This window comes from Cheilinus undulatus, linkage group 16, assembly GCF_018320785.1.
Source record: "Cheilinus undulatus linkage group 16, ASM1832078v1, whole genome shotgun sequence".
Taxonomy (NCBI): Eukaryota; Metazoa; Chordata; class Actinopteri; order Labriformes; family Labridae; genus Cheilinus; species Cheilinus undulatus.
The window spans coordinates 32374539-32394393 of NC_054880.1; the positions used below are offsets into that span (position 1 = coordinate 32374539).

General features: G+C 39.2%; 1 protein-coding gene across 1 annotated transcript; it reads right to left on the minus strand.

Annotated features, from left to right (window-relative positions):
• Positions 1 to 3031: 3031 nt before the first annotated feature.
• Positions 3032 to 13964, minus strand: tmem54b (transmembrane protein 54b). The gene is made up of 6 exons (XM_041808152.1): positions 13862 to 13964; positions 11628 to 11824; positions 10629 to 10688; positions 7275 to 7466; positions 4328 to 4474; positions 3032 to 4241 (listed from the first exon to the last, which is right to left on the minus strand). Exons 1-6 carry the CDS (start codon positions 13872 to 13874, stop codon positions 3939 to 3941), a joined length of 912 nt encoding a protein of 303 aa, XP_041664086.1. The 5' UTR covers positions 13875 to 13964; the 3' UTR covers positions 3032 to 3938.
• Positions 13965 to 19855: the final 5891 nt, after the last annotated feature.

The following is a 19855-nucleotide window of genomic DNA, read 5'->3' on the forward strand; positions in this document are numbered from 1 at the left end:
AAATTCAGAATCCACAATTGACCTTCACACTCCTGGCCTAAACAGTCCGGCCCTTAGGACGTCTCATTGGAGCAAATCTGGCCCTAGACTCAATATGAGTTTGACACCCCTGCCCTAAACTGTTATACATGAATACTTAGTATTTTACTCCGTCCCTCATCATGAGAGGTACATTTTTGATGTTGTTCTTAATATTTTGAGAAATTAATACATCAAAATGGGAAAACCAGTTTTGTTTTCCCCAGAAAAAGAGTTAAATAAGTTTAAATCTTGAAAAAATCACCAAAATATACTCATTATTATGGAATAACAGAAAAAAAATGATCAAGACGATCTGCTGAAGTGAAAACAGCATCAAAATGAAGGAAGGAAATGAAGGAAGGTGATTAAACCACCTTTGAATATGCCTTGATTGTTGATGGCAGATGGGCTGGTCTGATCATCCAGAATCTACTGATCTACTTGGATTTTCACACAGAACATCTCAAGGGTTTATAGAGAATGGCCTGAAAAAGAGAAAAATATCCAGTGACTGTCTGCTCTCTGGGTCAAAAGGCCTTGCTGACTGCAGAGGTCAGGGAGAATGGGGCAGACTGGTTCAAGCTGATAGAAAGGCAACAATAACTCAACTGCTAGTAAGAACTAAGTATTGAAAGAGTATCTCTGAATGCACAACATGCTGAGCCCTAGATCGGATTGGCTGCAGCAGCGGAAGACCACACCACTCCCCTCAGGCCACAATTCACACAGCCCCGCCCAAACTAGACAAAAGAAGAGACATTAGACGTTAGAACCAAAGCACCAGGTCTACATGCCTACATGAATTGGTTGCTGCTATGCAATTGGCTGATTAGATATTTGTGTAAGTGTAGTTTAACAGGGATACCTTAAGACAGTGGTTCCCAACCTTTTTCTTGGATCAGCCCCTACTTGGGACCAACACAGGGAAAAAAGATGCATTGCGGTCAAAGATTAGCATCAACTTTTGTTTTCAGTGATAATATCCCAATAAAACAGGCCTATATACATTTGTCACTACCAAAAAATCTCTCATGTAACATCCAGCACAAGTGTCACATTGATTTTAGTTTAAATATGCAAAACAATATTTGACAACCTTAGAGCAGGCAAAGCCAAGTGCCTCCCTTGACATCAATAACACCCCCCCCCCCCCCCCCAGGAGGCTGGGCCACAGGTTGGGAACCAATGCCTTAAGAAGTGGCTGATGGCATGTTCAGCACCAATGAAGATAAACATCCAGATCACTTTTCAAATAACCTTCCCACCCAAAAAAAACTGAAGGGATAAGCTCATGTATAACACTGCATCATCTTGATGAATGTTCCAAATTTTGTATTTAACTTATAGTTCTCTATAACAGTATAAATAACTAATAATATAGATGAATAATAGTATTATAATTGCCAAGCTGTCAGGGTTATTTCAATTATCATATATCTGCAGATATGTTTTCTTTTTTTACCTAAACAGTTACAATCATACTTTCAGGAGTCTTTTTCTAAAACTGTATTGTGCGTGCAGCAGCCCCATGCAGCAGGTAAAGAGTTATCACACTGAAGAAGATAAGGACTAAAATAAAACCACAGCACCATCACACTTGGCTGAGTCCTCTACATGTGAGACAAGACAAAAATTACTCTCTAGTCTATCTAGTCAGTGAATGTCTTACCAAATACACATGCCAAACACCTTATGTTTCAAACTGGCCAATTTCAGCCAAATATGTGGGTGGGTTTGAATTTCACTACCACACACAAGTAAAACGCTGGCAAAGTAAACTCTCCGATGAAGGCCTGAGTGTTTTAATGGTGCAGCTTGACATTAGGACTGAGCTGGGATTAACTTGTACCAAACCTTTGCACAGGAGCTTCCTTACCAGCCACACCTCTGCTTTGGGGATCCTTTAGTGTCACTGCCTTCTGCTGGTAGGATAAGGAACAACAAATGCTTTACCTTTATCTGTAACCCTTCTCTCTTATCACTGCCTCCAATGAACTGGTACCTTGTGTTGCAGAATTACAGTTTTTTTCTTTCTTCCTCCCTTTCCCTCCTTCCTATATTTCTGTTGCATGAAAACCTCATGTGAGGATGTCATGATTGTTTTGTTGGACCTGAAAGCAAAATATACTTATGTGTTTCAAAGCCGCTTGTGTGCACTGTTTCCTAATTTCTGGTTAGGTAGGAATACGTAAAGGAGGACTGTGGACAAAGTTCACATCTAGTTTGCCAGCTGAGCACAAGACAAACAGGAGAGTGCTGCAGCCTGTCACGGTGCATCATCAGTCCTCAATGACACACATCTGGTATGACATGGATGGGTGTGTTTGTGTTAGGCTGTTGGATGTCAACATGTTTGGTTCTAACTAGTCAGACCTGTATGGCAACTGCTACTAATATGGCCAGGCACTATAATACAGTTTTTGTCTGCTTTCAGAATTCAGATCGAGGTTATTATAGTTAACTAAAACTAACTAAATAGCTTAAACTAAATTGTAAAAATCCTTTTATTTAACTGAATCTAAATAAAAACTAAGTTTTACAAATAAAATGAAAACTACAACTGTATTGTGTGCTTACAAAACTTACTAAAATGTAATAGAATTAAGGATAAAATCTCCTTAGTTTTAGTCTTCAACACTAGCATACTGACTGACATGAATAACCAAGCTTGGAGAGAGTAAAATCACCTGATTTGACAGAGGATGACTTCACTCAAAGGTAATTTTAGGTCCCGAGTTCTATAAAAACATTAAAATTGACTTAAGTAGAAGTGAGGTGATATTTTGGGTCTTGCCCTTGACAGGTATCTCGCATTGCAGCAAAAAACTAAAACTAACACTATAACTATTAAAAACTAAACTAAAAGGAAGAATTTAAAGAAACTAAAATAAACTGTGAAAACAGAGAAAAAAAAAACTAATGAAACTAATGAAAATCCAAAACAAAACTATTATAACCTTGGCTCAGATTTTAAAAAAGATGGAAAAAAAGGTTTCACAATCATGGAAAAAAATTTTATTTAAAAAATAAATACAAAAACACACAGAACTCGTTTCTGACAAAACTGGCTGCAGAAAAATGTGAGCACACTTGCTTGTTAATTCCTCACACATAATGAAAGGCTGAAGCTTTTAGTTAAAAAAGGTAAAGGCAGAAATTAAACACAACACACATACTTTAAAACTGTAGTGCTTTTCATTTGAAGATCTTCACCTGTTTCTCCTGTTATTGCCTTTTAATCTTAGTATTGGAGTATTAAATTTGTCGACTTTCTTCCCAAGAGCTTGAAGATGCAACTCAAGTCCTTTGTACACCTTTGCCTTGCACATTTGGGCCAGAGACAGGAGATGGTTGGGTAAGCATACAATTAATTTTAAAATGATGAGAAAGTATATGCTGTAACCCCTCTTGGAGACTTCCTAGAGTGTGAACTCATATTGCTTTTAACAGCGTTATATCATTTCTGCTCGTGAGTTAATTAACCACCTAGGGAGATTATTCTCACCTTTACAAAACTAGAACTAAAATGACCACAAAACTCACTACTCTGTTACTCTGCTTGTAACTTGCACAAAAAAACAGAGAAAGGTATAATTTTCCACATCAGACTTTTGGCATTGAGCATAAAATGTTGAGAAGTAACTTTGGATTAACCTTACCCTTGTACAAACAATAGTTAGCATCATGTCCTCACTTTAGATTTGTCTCATCTGTCAATAGTGATGTGGGTTTATCTTGAAAAAAATACAACATCAGAGACACACACATAGCTGGGATTGTGCACATTGTGCAAACAGACTGAACCTGAAAATGTTAACATCACTGCTCAAAAACACTGAAATATGGGTTGAGGCATGTTAGTAAAATCACTAGCTGAAACTAACTGGTCTTTAGATGCCCTGGAATGTCAGACATGGCTAAATCCAGAAGCTGGACCTTTCTAGAGTACCTCTCTCCAGCAGCTGGTGATGCTCTGGTGCCCTGTGTGGCTGCCGAGGAGGCCTCCTCTCCGAGGGGGGGAGACTCTGATTCTTACGAGGAAGATACTCTGGAGGCTGAGGAGGTCTTTGCTTCTGTCTCGGCGGTTCAGTATTCCTCCTTGGAGGGTCACGATATCTTCTCGGAGGTTCTGTATAGCGGGCCGGAGGTTCAACGTAGCTTCTTAAAGTTTCAGCATGGTGAGCGAGAGGTGCCTCCTCCATCGGCCTAACAACATTGATCTACACAAAAAAGACAAAACACAGAGTTTTAAGTTCTATTATTTAGCATGTAATAGGGTCTCTAAATGTTTGATTCAAGATCTTACCGCTCTGCTGATGTCTTTCATTTTTCTTCTCCTATAGCAGCAAGGCAGACCCAGAAATGAAACACAGGCAGAAAAGGACCGGGAACAAAATACCATCTGGATGACACAAGTCACAATCAGAGGCACCCAAAGGACCAGAGTAGTACCCTGGGGGGATGAAAGAGTGGAGTTAGTAGCAGCCACCACTTGATCTATAAACAACACAATTTGAGGCAAGAACAGTTTCACATAAACAGGTTTTGGGTAATGATGCAATATAGAACTTTTATGGCATGCAGCAAAAACACGGCTGTGGGTTTGGGAGTTTCAGCCAGCACAGAGAATTCAAAGATAACTGACTGTCTTTTGAAAGGCACACAACAGGGAGAATGACATCTTTATTTTCAAGTTCTGGAGATGTCTTTAAATTTGTGTTAAAAACCGAACAAAAACAATAAACCTTCCACAATATCATTACTGCCTCTTGGCAACTATGATTTTCAGAGCAAGAAGTCTGCTTCATTCTGTCAGGTGGTGTAATCCACCCTCAGGCAGCCATACTGGAGGTCTCTTGCTAATAGGCAACTCTCAGTGAGCAGCATGGTCTGCAGTCTCAGTAGACCAGAACAAAGTTATATAACTCTACTGGTCCTAAGTTGAAACTAAGTTCCTGATAAAAGCAACAAATTGTAACTTTTCCTCTTTAAAACAGAAGTTGATTTAATAGTAGAGTAACTTTCAACAGGGAGAATGGCATCTACCTCCTTACCACAGAGCACCCAGATCCCCCGTTTTCAGTACCATGTAACTTTGGCCGCTGTTGTTTACTGAGATGTGCTGATAGTTTTACACAGCACTACTTCACACACCAGCCTTCAATTACGATGAAGGTAGTTCGCCTGCCTCTCTACTGTTGATACAACGGCTAAGGCTCAGAGAAAGATCAGGCAAATGAAAGATTTGCCAGATTTGTCACCCTCTGTCAACAAATGCACATTGTCTAAGAGAGGGAGGCAAACAGCACCATGTTGAACAACAGTGCAATTGCATTTAAAGACCTTTGGTGAGTGCCGAAAACATCTCTAATTTAAAAATTCTGGAGGCCACTGTGCTCCAGGGAACTTTCAGTACAACAGCATTTTTATAGCCTTGCAACAATCCTGTCTCTGAGCTCTGCAGGCAGTTCCTTTGACCTCATGGTTGGGTTTTTGCTCTGATATGCATTGTCAGCTGTGAGGCCTTCAGCAGAGGGGTGTGTGCCTTTCCAAATCATGTCCAGTCAACTACATTTATCACAGGTGGACTCCAATTTACCACAGTTGTAGAAGCATCTCTGGAAAAATCCAGAGAAATGGGAGGAAACCTTAAAAAAAAAAAAAAAGATTCTGTTTTTATTTTGTCATAAAGCGGCACTGAGAATATATGAATGAGATGTTTTTGTTGACTCTCGCATCAGGCTGCAGCAAAACAAAATTGAAACAGTGAAGGTGGTCTGAAAACTTTCTGCATGCACTGTGTTGTTAACCTGGCAGAGCCTTTGAAAAAAAACTCTGAGGGTGATTAGATGAACGTTCTGTCTGTCACATCTTTACGGGCCAATCAGATCAACAAAAGACATGACACCGTAGCTGCTACTGAGGTGTGCGTGCGCTGCTACAGAGGAATAAACTCCATAGAGAACAGCATAACATGAACCATGGTGACTACAGACATGTCAGTACACGACTTTTGCTGTTTTTGAAAAGAAAACAACTCAATGCTGTTCTTTGTTCTTCTTTTAATGAAGAAATGTCATCAAGTTCTGATAAAACTGACGCTATAGCAGCATCCACGCTAATCTCTTCCACCATAATTGTACCAGCCTCTTGGCCGACGCTGATTGGTCCTGTCACTTTCTAACTGGGACCAAACTGTTCAGATGGTAGCTTTGCAAGATGGATTCGCCAGTGAGAAACACAGAAACGGGCGTATCCATCTGCTTTGTAAGGTTACTGTGTTGTTGCTTTGAAGGAAACAGATGTTTTTTATGACTTCTGTCTATGGCTTCTTTAAAACAACGTGTGTGAGATCTCCTTCTGAAGCATGAATGCCAAAACAGCTTTTTATGGACCTACAGACATTAACTAGCCCTTTTCAACTGATACATGTAAATAATGCATGCTCTTCTTACAATACAAAATAATGTTGTGCTTTATTCAAATATCAAATATGATTGAGTTAAAGGGAAGAGTCTGTTTTCTTCCAGTCATTCAAGGATAGCAAAAGTGGGTGGGCCCAGGCCAAATACATTTCTAGTATCACAGCTTGTTTCATTTGAGCCTCCTGCATATTTGACTTTACTTTTTAAATTGTGAGATGTTTATTTTTTCAGCCCTTTTTGGATCTTGCCTCTCACACGTATGCCGAAATTACCAAAGAGCTAAAACTAACACTAAAACTAATAAAGATAAAAACAAAACTAGGTGTTTCCTCCCAAAAAAAACTAACCTTCAAACAAACATTTAAAATTAATCACAACCAAACTGATATTGAAAACAAAAGGTCAACACCAAATAAAAATACTGTTCTTAACTATTCTAACCTTACAGGCTACAGATTAATGGCTTAGCTGAAATGCCAAAGTCGTGCTGATGTGTCTGCAGCTGTGAGGCCGAGCAGGTCCGACAGTCCATCTATAACAAACTGGAACAGGAAAAAGCCTGAAGTAGATCGACAGGGTCAGGTCAGCACTTCTGCCACCAACCCACCGCCTGCAGAGTGTGACTGAGTGACAGAAGGACTGCCACCCAGCCTCACATTCTTCCACACCTTGTGCTCAGGCATGCACGTGCACAAAATGGAGAAAGCAACCAGAATGTGCAGACACACCACCCTGCCACAGTGATGACAGCTACTGTACAAAGAGCCAGCTGAAGCAGAAAATATCAGAGTTCATGCCTTCATCTCAGTGTCTGTCTCTCACACTTACATAGATGCGTGTGGGGTCAAAAGGACACTCATTGGTGATGCTTGAGTAGCCAATGGCATCGGGGAAGCGGCAGTGAGTCAGAAGGCTCCGCCCACCATGAACGATGGCCCTCACCACGGAAACCGTGAGTCCAATGGCAGACGCTGCTGCCATGAGAGCTGCAGCTAGGCTGACTGTAAAAAGTGACCATGTCTGTAGAGAGAACAGAGGAAAAGAGAAGAAAAGCAATTAGGGATCAAAATGGTGACTGATGGGAAGAAACTTTAATGCTTCAAGGTTTAAAACTGGGGCATCTGCATCACTATAGAGATAACTGACAGCAACAAATAAGATGTCTAAATGAACACAGTAAACAGTAGATAAAAAGCAGGGCCAGGTAGGTTTGGATGGCATCTTGAAATTCAGTCAGGAGCCACCAAGTCATACATTTCACCACTGATTGTAAAAATGAATATACAGTTTTACTTGTTGGAGAAGGCTCTGCGCAAAAGATGCTCCCTGTGTTAGTCAAGCAGTGTTCGCTGACTTTCCAGGGAGCACACTGCTTAAAACCCCCACATAGATAGATCTATAACAAGCCATACTGAATTCAATAAAAACAGTCCAGAAGCAATTAATCCCTGGTAGCATGAAATTGACTATAGGGGTGCAAAAAGTTTTCTGCTACAAAGGAGGAGGCTGGGGTGGAGGAGGTGAAGCTTTCCCAGCAACGTGATACATCAGCACTGATGTAAGCAGGGATTAATGAGTCGGACCTCATATATAAATGGATCCCTGTGTCGAGAGAAAGACCTGTGACTGGCTGTGGGAGCTCTGAGGCAATGATTGGAATCAGCTGGCTGTCAGCTGATCATGGCGGGGCGTATGACTGTCCTGCATGAGCAAATGCTAAGCTTCACTCATCATTCAAAAATTGCTCTCTGTCTTTGTTTGATGATCTGAAACGTGTGTGATAAATATGCAAAAAAAAGTAAGACATCAGGAAGGGGACAAATACTTTTTCACAGGACTGTAAATGATGGAAGCTGAGCATATGAGCTCAATATCAAAAATGTTAGTGAAAACTTTTGATAACAATAGTCAAGCTGCAAGAAACATTAATACTGTAGATGTACTGTGTATTGATAACTAACATACGAAAAGAGTCCGTAATAGATGACTTCATCAGGAGTTCAACAGACTCAGCTGAAGAGAGAGAAACAGTAAACTTTGTTTCTATAATTTGATTTTACTGTGTTAAAAACAGCAGAAATGTTTTCAAAATGTGATCTCAGTTCAGCATCAAAGATTTCAATTTAGTTTATCCATCCAGAGATTTAGGATCCAGAGACTTGTTTTGTATTTTTAAGGTTTTATCTTTTAAAGAAAACAAGCAGTAGTATCGTATTCCAATTCAAGTTCAGAGATTGAAAATCAGTCGAGGAGTTTGTTTTAACTGAGACATATCCAACAAAAAGAGGATTTCTGTGTATTTTAGCACGTTCTCCTCCCACTCAATGTTTAGCTAACATTTGAAGTTATCAAAGCTGTTTATTATAGCCAGTACTTGGCATCGACTCTCACCAAAGGTGGCAGGTATTGGAAAAAAAGCCAAACGATACCCAGCCCCACTCCTGTAGAGCTCCACTGTCGTCCAAAAACAATTAAAACAGACCATTCAGCTAAACTATTGCACTTGCTGACAGGTTCCTTCACCTCCATGAAGGCAAGTTTTCTCAATCCAACCATCCTGCTGCTGTAACCCTTACTACAGCACAAAACATCCATTATGAACCTCAACAAGGGTCCTTCTGCTTAACTGGCAAGATGTTTTGAAAAAACACTGAATTTAATAGAAAGAAGAAATTTAACTTTTTCCATAGCTTGTTGAAGGTGTTGATATGTTTTACTTTTAGTCCAGTGGAAAAGTCACAAAAATAGAGAGTGGTAGATGAACTGATTACTGATAACAACAGCGTATTTTTTTCTGGTTGACAGTGCTTGTTCATCCAGTGGAAAAAAAGAACAAAGACAGTCTACATGCAAGATAGCAATGGGATTTATGGAAATAAAGGGTGGAATAACTCTTGCAGGCTTTCATGTTGCCACATGGGGGAAACAAGAGGAAAAAAAATTCAAGTTAAATCTAAACTCCAGGTAAGAAGCTGCAGCATTAGAAATTCAAGCATGAGCAACATAGATACTGTGTATTTTGAGTAGGAAAAACAAGCAAACCCAGTTAAATTCACGTTTCTCTACATGTTATCTATAGTGCTGTATAGAAGGATTTGCCCTCTTCCTTATATTGGATGTTAAATGTTTCAGATCAAACAAATTTTAATGTTAGACAGAGAGAACTTCAAGTAAATATAAAATGCTGAAGATGATTTTTAAAGATGATTCTATTTTCTAACCTTGCAAAGCAGATTTTTGAGATCTTTTATCCTCTCTTTGTCAGACAGGTTCTACTTAAGCGATTTCTTGATTCACTTGGTCTGGCAGTAATCAGGCCTGGGCTAATCACAGTTCATTTATGATTCAACAGGGGAGGCAATTACTTTTTCACATAGGGTCAGGCAGGTTTGGGTAGCTTTTTACCCTTAATAAACAAAAAAATCACTTTAAAACTGAATTTTGTCATTTACTATAGGTTATCTTTGTCTAATACTAAAATGTATTTGATGATCTGAAACATTTAAGTTTAAAAAATATGAAAAAAAAAAGAATCAGGAAGGGGAGAAAATACTTTAGCACAGCACTGTGTATATGAAAGTGTAAGACTATATGTATGATGAATGACCGTTAAAATAAAAAAGGATTATTGATGACACATATCTATTTCATGTGATGCCTGAAGGACTGTTTAAGTAAACAGACGGATGAAGAGGGGAAAAAGCTTATAGTCACAGCTGCTCTCACTGACAACAGAGAATGGGAGTGGTATAGCACAGAGACTTTGCCTGGGCTTACTCACACTCTCGTCAGTCTAGTCTGAGCGGCCCGACAGCTGATTGAGTAAACAAAGTGGGGAAGCTGTGCTGCACAACCGGAGGGGAAAAAAAACAGAATTTCTACTAGTTGTATGGGGCTGTATTCAGACACCTGGGCTAACAGGCAGAAGCTTAAAGGGGGTTCTCAATGCCCTCCTGTGAGGGGAGACAGAGGCAGTAGTCGATAATGACGTGTGAGTAAGCTGTGAAATACAAAAGAGTGAGAATTTGTGCATGACTCAGACAGAAAGATAACAGAAGAACTAAGTGTAACCCTAACAGTGATCTGGTAAAGACGCACAGATCACTGTGATTAGATCTGTTCGGGTGTTTTTTGCTTCTTGAAAACATAAATCATGTGTATTAAAATAAACATGATGCTTACCAGGCTTCTACTCTTCTTGTTCTTAGAAAGGACAATAGCCAAAATGCCAACAACAATTCCCTGTGGAGACAAAGAAATATTAACATCAATTCATCCGTTTAAATGAATCAAAACCTCCTTTACAGTGTTGCTGTGGTACAGACAACAAAGCAGAAACCAAAGTTGCATGGTGTAAGGTCAAAAAGTAGTTTCTCTTAACATCACAGCTGTGCTGTCACTCCAAGTATTTCTAAAATGTCCTTAAGTACACCGTCTGCTTTTAAAGCTGTTGCTGAAACCCCTAAAGAAAAAGTCATCAGAGAATCACTCTCTAACTTAGGACTTACTAAGCAGTAAAAAACAACTACATTTAGGCTTAAGCTCAAACTCAAAAGACTTTAATGCTGCTGTATGAGAAATAACAGCAAATACTGTTGCACAGGCCAAAGTTATTTCTTTAAGACTGTGGCATTATTACCAAATCTGAAGCTAACAAATCCAACCACAGCTAAGCTTTCCATCACAATTTTGATTTGTCTGTTATGAGCAACTTTCAACAATGCTTTCACCGTCTTCTATCTGGGAGGATGATTGTGAGACAGAAGATAAAAAGTTAAGATTACTCTAAATAATAATTCTGTGGTTCTTAACAGAAAATGAGAAAGGGTCAAGGGGAAACTGCTTTTAATTGGTTAAGGCATGGTGGTTATTTAAAATGACTGCTCAATCTGTTCTATAAGAACTTGGAACAAAACAACAAAAAATTCCCCTCATTGTTTAATAATAAAGAAACTGTTTCAGCCCTTCATATAATATCTGCAACAGAGCATTTTTAAAGGCACAGATTTATTTGTACCTAACTCATGGATTCTCTTAACCTGACATCACAGAGTCTGAATTTGTTTTTCCCCATTTATGTCCATTACAAGCTTCCCTTATACTCCACAACAGTCCCTGAGATATGAATAAAATCACTGCTTGAAATTGCAGAACTGCATGACTCATCTTCTATGCACTTACCACAAGCCCGGAGGTGAGAGCAACTACATTGGAGATGGCATACTCCATGGCTCGGGCCTGCTTATGGAGGTTGATGTGTCTGAGCACCACACCATGCACCAGTGCTCCTAACAGGAAGTTAACATGACCAATGAGGACCATGCTTAGACCCATCTTCATCAAGGCCTTGGGATCCTCCAGGCTGGCACAACACATTCCTAAGAGGAGACAACAGAAGAAAACAAAAGCAGTGATTTCTCATACTGTTACATCATCAGTGTTGTCCCTGGTGTATTGATCAGAGACATAACACCCAGGTCAAAACCACACTGAAACTTCACTTGTATTAATCATTAGCTCTTAAACACATAACTACAGTGCAGGCAGTTCAGGACCAAAGAAGCAGCTATACAGGACCAGTTGACTTGAAGCCATAAATATGAAAGCACATTGAAAGTGATGAGAATAGATGTCAATCCAGAATAGAGAAAACAACGAACTGCTGTTGAAAAACAGTGCCTTATTTTGTTTGTTTGTTTGTTTGTTTGCTTTGCACATTTGTCACACTTAATTGTTTCAGATCAAACAATTTTTTACACCCAGAACTGATTACTGCCAGACCTGCTGATTCAATAAATCACTTAAATTGAACCTTTCTGACAAAGTGAAGTAGTCCTAAAGATAAAAAAAAAAAAGCAACACATCATGACGCCATCGAAAGAACTTCAAGAACTGATGGGAACAAAGTCATTAACATCCATCATTCTGGAAAGGGTTACAAAGCCATTTCTGAGGCTTTGGGACTCCAGCAAACAATGGTGAGAGCCATTATCCACAAATGGAAAAAACTTGAAACACTCGTGTACTTTCCCAGGAGTGGCTGGCCTACCAAAATTAGGTTACTCCAAGAGCACATTGACAACTCATCCAGGAGGTTAGAGTTCATGATTCAACAATAAGAAAGGGACTGGGAAAAAATGGCATCCACTGGTGAGTCCCTAGGCTAAACCCACTGCTGACAAAAAAAAAAAAAAACAACACAAAGTCTCGTCTCACATTTACCATAAAGCATCAGAGCTTTTGGGGAAAATATTTTGTGGATTAACGAGACAAAAGTCAAACTTTCTGATACATCTGGAGTAGAACTAATACAGAATGTCATCAAAGGAACATCATACCAACAGTAAAACATGGCAGCGGTGGTGGTGTGATGGTCTGGGGCTGCTTCAGGACCTGGACAACAACTGTATTTTATGGAACCATGAATTCTACTCTCCACTGGATAATCTTGCAGGCCTCAAGCACAAGCACACTTGGGTTATGCAGCAGGACAATAACCCAAAACACACCAGCAACTACACCTCCTAATGGCTTAAAAAAAACAAATGGAGGTTTTGTAGCGGCCTAGTCAAAGTCTAGACTTAAATCAATTGCTATTGCAAAAGCTTTTTTGCAGTTGTTGCCACCAAGGGTAGCACAACCAATTATTTGGTCCAATGACAATTACATTGTCACATAGGGCCAGGTAGGTTTGGATGGATTTGAATGAAATAATAATTTCAAAACTGCATTTTGTATACCTGGGTTATCTTTTTCTAATATTAAAATTAGTTTGATGGTCTGAGACAATAAAGTGTGACAAACAAATATGCAAAACAAATTGGCAAAATCAATAAGGGCAAACTTTTGTTTACAGTACTGTCGATAAGCAGATAATTTTGAACCATCATGATAAACATTTGTCATCAAACCAAAAACTTAACTATTCAAGTCTATATACATTAATATAAAATCATAAGACTTTGTTAAATTTCTTCATTTTGCTCAAAGTTAGATCACAGGGTGTTTACACTGATTGGATAATTTCACAGCTTAATATTTAGGGAATTATCACACATTTCAGCTACAGAGACAACTCCCCTACAGAGGTGACAATTTGCATTTCACACAATATTCACACTATTCAGCCTCAGAGACTTTCACAGTAAGGGTCAAAAGATGTTAGTTTGATAGGAGACCACTAAATTGATAAAGGCTACTCAGGTTTGTTTACTTTTCATTTCAAAGGCGAATGAATGTAAAATAGGTAACCAGTCTTCATCACTTGATTCTGCTGTGAAACTGTCCAGTTCCCCGGAGTGTCTCAGCTACAAAGTGGAGTGACAGTCTGCTACCACACCCAAACTGACACAGCGAACATTTGAACTACAAATGTCAACATTTTATATAAGTTAAAATCATATTTACAGACATACCCGTACTGGCCATCTCTGTGAAGTCACTATTCGTTCATTTTGACGGAGAATCATGTGCTGAGTGCTAAGCAGCGTGCCATCCCTTTCACTGTGACCCAGTAACACTCCCAGTGACACTTCTGCCCAAAGTTTCAAAATAAAGTCTCTCTTCTGTTCATGAAATCACAGGAAAGAAGTCTATCAGTTTTGGCGGAATTATAACACTTTGTCATTTGTAGCCTACATCAAACTTGTGCCAGTTATTCAGAATGGATTTAGAAAACTTTGTACACAAAGCAACAACCCAAACAATAAAGTTTATATGCTTAGACTGGAATTAGAGTCTCGTAAAACTGAGGGAAAAAAGCCACTAGTTTGGCAACCGAATAATATTAGCATATTCAAGATGTTTGAGAAATAATCTTTAAATGATGAGCTGCTTTTGGAGATTTGAAATGGTCACGAAACATGTCATGCTCTTATTTTGAACCCTACGTCAATTACCTGCTGACAATTGAATTTCCGGTATAGCGATGCACACAAGTGCAGGTGCACCTAAGCCCCTCCCTGTCTCGTTGGATGAAAGGTGGACAAATTCTTACAGGCACGAAGGCTCACACAGTTTTAAAACTCAAAAGTTTCAGAGAAGGCAGCACATCTCGAAAGCCAGGTTATGAAGGACAAAACAATTTCACTAATTTATTAGGCTCACATCACAAACAAACGCTAACGCGTTTCGGCACAAGGCCTTCATCAGAGCATTTAAAATGTTTTTGTTTGTGATGTGAACCTAATAAACAAGTGAAATTGTATTGTTTTGTCATCCATAACTTGTATATAACTTGGAAATAAATTTAAAAAAGAATTCGGTCAACTTTATTTTGGACGGATTGTGATTGAAGAAAATAATATGGAGTTCCTCAATCAATTTACACGAGGTTTAACTCAACGGACAAGATCTCCTCACATCCTGCTGATCATCCATTACACATGATAACGTATGTTAAAATTGGTGAAACACACTTTTTTTTCTTACATTTCAAATCGATAGATATATCGATTCCAATATAGAAATGTCCACTTTTCTGGAGACTTCCCCTCCTTCCCACGATAATACAAGATGCCTTTGGTGCCACCTGGTGGAGAAATGGCGCCATAACATTATAGGAGAAGAGGGGCTACAATGGGATCATCACTTTCATTTAAGCAGTGTCCAAACTGACTTAAATCTCTCTTATCTAAACGACAACAATGACAACAAACACACATTTTTGTACATTTTAAGGAAAGGTGCTTTTTTGACCTCCTTTGACATCACTGATGGACGGATGCTCAACTATGTGCTGTTTGGGCCAATCAGAACAGCTCATCATTCCACTGAAAAATTAATAATGTATAAAAATAGCAATAACACTTGTTGTTTTTAGTCAGGAAAGGGTGTTGATTAAGCCAAAAACTTTTCATATTGGTTAAACTTTTTGTTTTTAAAATCATCAATAGAATGGCCTCTCTTGTCTCCATTGCAGACATATTGCATAGGTTGTTTTATCTGACATTGGTGATGTATCTGGACAAGTTCACTTTTTAAAGGATCCTGTACAGGCTGAATAATCTCCATTTTGTTGACTTTTTACTTGCACAAGTAAAACCAAAGGCTCGGTAACTATAAGGTCTTTGCAGATCTTATCTTGTACATAAATGATAGTTTGCTTTGTTAAATACATCCTCTTTGTTTCCTGTAGCAGTTAAATTTATGGATAACGTCAAAGTTAGAAAAATATGGATAAAGACTGATTCTGCATTTATGTCAACACCTATCCATCAACAGGCATTAAAAAGTATATTGTAAGTAAGTGAAGCCAAATTGCTTTGCAATGTGGCTAAGGATAATTGTGTTCACACCACCAGTCTCAGGCTGAATCCCCTTTCTCCCCCATTCTGATGCTGGCAATGAACTCATCAAGTCGTCTTGGTCATGTCTACATGCCTAAATGCATCAAGTTTCTGTGATTGGCTGATGCTATTTGTGTTAACAAGCCATTGAACAGGTGAGTTTATCTTACATCACTGTGGCTGCAGGGAGACAATGCAATGACTTCACCAAAGTTTACTAAAAGGGATCATGAACGTGTGATAAATGCAAATTTAGATAAATTAATACACAATTTATAGACATGAATCATGCATTAATGCAGACAACCTTAGATGTTACAAATTACAGTTAAGTAGATATTAAGAGCTTGATGTTGGCAATCTTAAGTTGGGATAACCTAGTTTAAAATTGGCTAGCTATAAACTTTAGCATTTTTGTAATGATGCAGTATCTCACAGTATTATCACACTCAGGCAGCTGCATGCTGGGAGCGTTTCTGGTCAGTTTGACTCGATATGACTTCATGGTTCAGAGAGATAGAGGAGAGAAATGTGAATGTATGTTTATAGTGGTGCATTTTCAGTCTACCAGTGACTTTTATAATGTGCTTATCTGCTTGTCTATTACCTACAGATAATGATAAATTCATCATTTATTAATTCACACACTGACCACTGGGAAGGTTCTGATACCATTTTTTCATTCCTGATACGACTCTGATACCAAGGTGTTGGGTACCAGCTGATACCGATTAGCCCACTGATCTGATACCAGCATGAACTTTCTGTACTGACTGTTCAGAATAGCAAATTATTTTAGATCTATAATTGACTGTGAAGCAGAACATAGCTCAACAAATAGAATCATAATATAAAGCAGCTCTGTAAAGTTGTTTTTCTGCTGATTATTGAGTTTTACCGCTAAATATTAGAATAAGAATAATGTAGGCTGCATCACAGGCTCTCTCTATCTCATTCACCCATGCTCTGTTTGGGTAGCATGACATGATTACAGAACAGCATGCCATTGACCGACAGACCCTCACAAAGGGTGAACAATATGATGGTTGGCATTTGAGCTAGCGGTAATAAATCGTCATAGTTCCATTAAAATGGATAAAAATATCAACATCAATATTGGGTTAACTGGTGTGGATTTAGTCATTTTAAGTCCTTAAAAGTCGCATGAGTTTCAGGTTCACTGAAAATGCTGCTGCAAGGGAATCAAAGGCATCAGTAGTGTAAGAGCCAAAATGAATTTTATCAAGTGTTATTTCAAATATAGTTTTTTATATGGTCAACAGGTGTCCCTGCATAGCTGCAGCTTGGTTATAAATACTAGGGATCTGTATGTCGGGGTTAGGTGTGTGATCCCAGAAAGGTTAAGTGTTTTTGACCGTAAGATCAGAGTTGTGTTTCACCTTTAAATGAAAGTTTATATTGTTGTTTGCTGTTAAAGACATTACCTACGTCATCGCTTTGGAAGATTGTTTTTAAATGCACTACCGCCTGGATAATTGGCAGCAAACGACGCAGACACACCGCAGGTAATGATGTTTACAACCTGTAGCCTATGCGCGTCAGCCAGGTCACTCTAGGATCAGACAGCTCAGTAGCTCAGTAGTGGACTGATCTCCTTTAATGAGTAACATCAATGGGGAGATACAACAGTAAGCTGTAAGAGGAAAAAACAAGTAAGAGGGGATGAGCTATAGTTCAAAAGTTATTTAACTTTTGACAAACTGTGTCACCCTTTGTCGTGTACGACAGCGTGGGTCTGGAAGGCATCTTAACGATCATATACAGAGAAAAACTGTCACCAACCACCATTCTCTGCTGCTGCACTGGGTCCTTTTGGTCTTTTTTGCTGCTCTAGAATGGTAGCCAAGCAGCGAAGATACCAATACCTGCCTTTTAAGCAGTATTTCTGACACTGGTATCGGCATTGGAACAACCCTACTAACCACTTCATTAGACACATCTAAGCCATGCAGTGCACACCAAGAACATCTCTACCATGATTTCTATTTCAATATATGTTTGACTTTGTAAATGTTGACACTGTCAGAGATTATTCTTTCTTTACTGAGATTAGTGAATGTTCCCTTTTTTAAAAGAGGTGTTCCTAATATTTTACCCTCTGATGCATGTAAGTGGGGTTTGAAAAACATCACAAACTCCTCAGTATTTTTTATTCCTTCATATCAGTATCAGCCCCCCAAAATCCATATCAGTCGTACCTTAATTTAGAGTTGACAGATAAAATCAATAAGATTTAGTTATCCATCATATCTCCTTATTGACTGAGTAGTAAATCATGTTGAGGCACAGCTATGAGACTGAGACTGCCTGAGGAAAATTAGACTGTAAGGACAGTTTGTACCCTCTTTGAAAGTTTCAAACATCTTGTGTGCAAACCAAGTTAGCCATACATGGGCTCTTACTGCTGACACCTAGGACTTAAACACACTGTTGTCTCTTTCATGATTGTGCAAAGCAAAAATTGTTAATAAAATTGAAACTTGTTGAATGTTGCTGGTGTATGGCCAATGGCATTGAGAAGAAGCTAAACCCTTTAGCAGCAGCTCTAGATATGAAAAGGTTATAGCATACTAATGGCTGAAATGTTCTTTGTTTTGATTTTAGATGCATTACAAAGGTAAAGGTGCAGTAATTAACTCCTATTTTCTCTCTTTTTAGCTCTCTGCTGATGTGTGTTGGACTTCATGTGACAAAGAAGAACCTAGTGTTTTGAACCTTGAAGAAATACCAGGGTAGTAATTTAACTGAACTTCAAGATAAGAATGGCAGCATAAACGAGGCATGCACAGTCTTTTTCAACCCTTTAAATTTCAATGCTTCTATGCTTAACTCTAAAAGTTATATGTCACAGGAATAGAACTTCTGTGGGATGTTTGAGGTCAGTAGTTGGGTAGAAAATGGTAGCAGAGACAGAATTATGCTTCATTCAAACATTGCCCCATGTAGGACACCCAAATAAGAAAACTCTAGACATTCATACAGTCCACATGCTTCCTTGGCCCACAAATGGCCCTCAACCTTTTCTACAAAGTCAAAGTTCAATAACTAATATTATACAGAGGACATAAAATTAAGAGTCCGCCGTTGTCTAATAACCTATAAAATGTATTACTTTACACAGACCTTCATTTTAAATAATAATAATTAAATTTATTTAAAAAAGCAGAAGCTGCTGGTGAGGTTGAAGATGAAACTTGGGAGGTGTGGCACCATCAGTAGGGCCCATCCAGGCTGTCACAGGACGGCCAGGACTCAATATTGTGCTGCCTGTTGTGCCTTCGACCATGTTCAGCTTAGAGGCCAGGGCTAAGCCTGTACCTCGGGCCGCTGTGTGACCGCGGCTATCACAGGAGGCAGCACACACCTGAGGGCTTCATCAGCTGCTTCCTGTCTCCTCAGTCTGTTTCACAGCCTGGGCAGCTGCAACTGTAGACACCGAGGCGGCCTTAGCCAGGGTGTAGAGTTCCTGGCATCATTTTTGTCCTGACTCGACCTGTGGCGTGATTATCCACAGCACTGTCACAACCACGTGACACAAACGTGTTGGATGACATGTTGGTTGATGTCTGTGCTGGTAATTGTGGCCACAGTTAGGTTTGACTTTAAGGTGGTTCTGGATGTAGCTGGTAGATCACCCTAGTGTGAGATTAACAGATAACTTAGTGGTTGTATAGTCAGGTGTTTAGGTGTCCACCTGTGGAAGGCTGACTTCATGGGTACAGAGAAAGAAACATCTCAGACGGACTTGTGATCATTTGCTTCCTGGTTAGTTTTCATTTACATTCGAGGTTGGGGTAAGAGAAGCTTCTGCACTGATTGTTAGCTGTCTGTCTGAGGGTTATCCTGAAGGGTCTTGTCACGCCCAATGACCCTGTGCATGGTGCTGTACAGGGCCAGTGAGGCTTGAGGTGTGGAGTTTTGAGTCTAGGTGTATTTTGACTGCAGAAAACGCCTTGGTGTAGGGTTGAAGGAAGGGTTGGCCTTAACCTCACAGCCTTCCATTTACTCAGTAGTTTAGTACCAGTTTCTTTCACTCCTATTTGACAACAAAATAAAGTGGTACAGTCAGCCACTGCAGTTATCAAAATGCAAAAGGTGCAA

Coding starts and splice junctions, on each gene's coding strand:
- tmem54b (XM_041808152.1), bottom strand. Junction 7,467..10,628: donor ACAAGAAGAGTAGAAGCCTG/GTAAGCATCATG, acceptor TTCTCTCTACAG/ACATGGTCACTTTTTACAGT. Junction 4,242..4,327: donor TGAAAGACATCAGCAGAGCG/GTAAGATCTTGA, acceptor TTTTTTGTGTAG/ATCAATGTTGTTAGGCCGAT.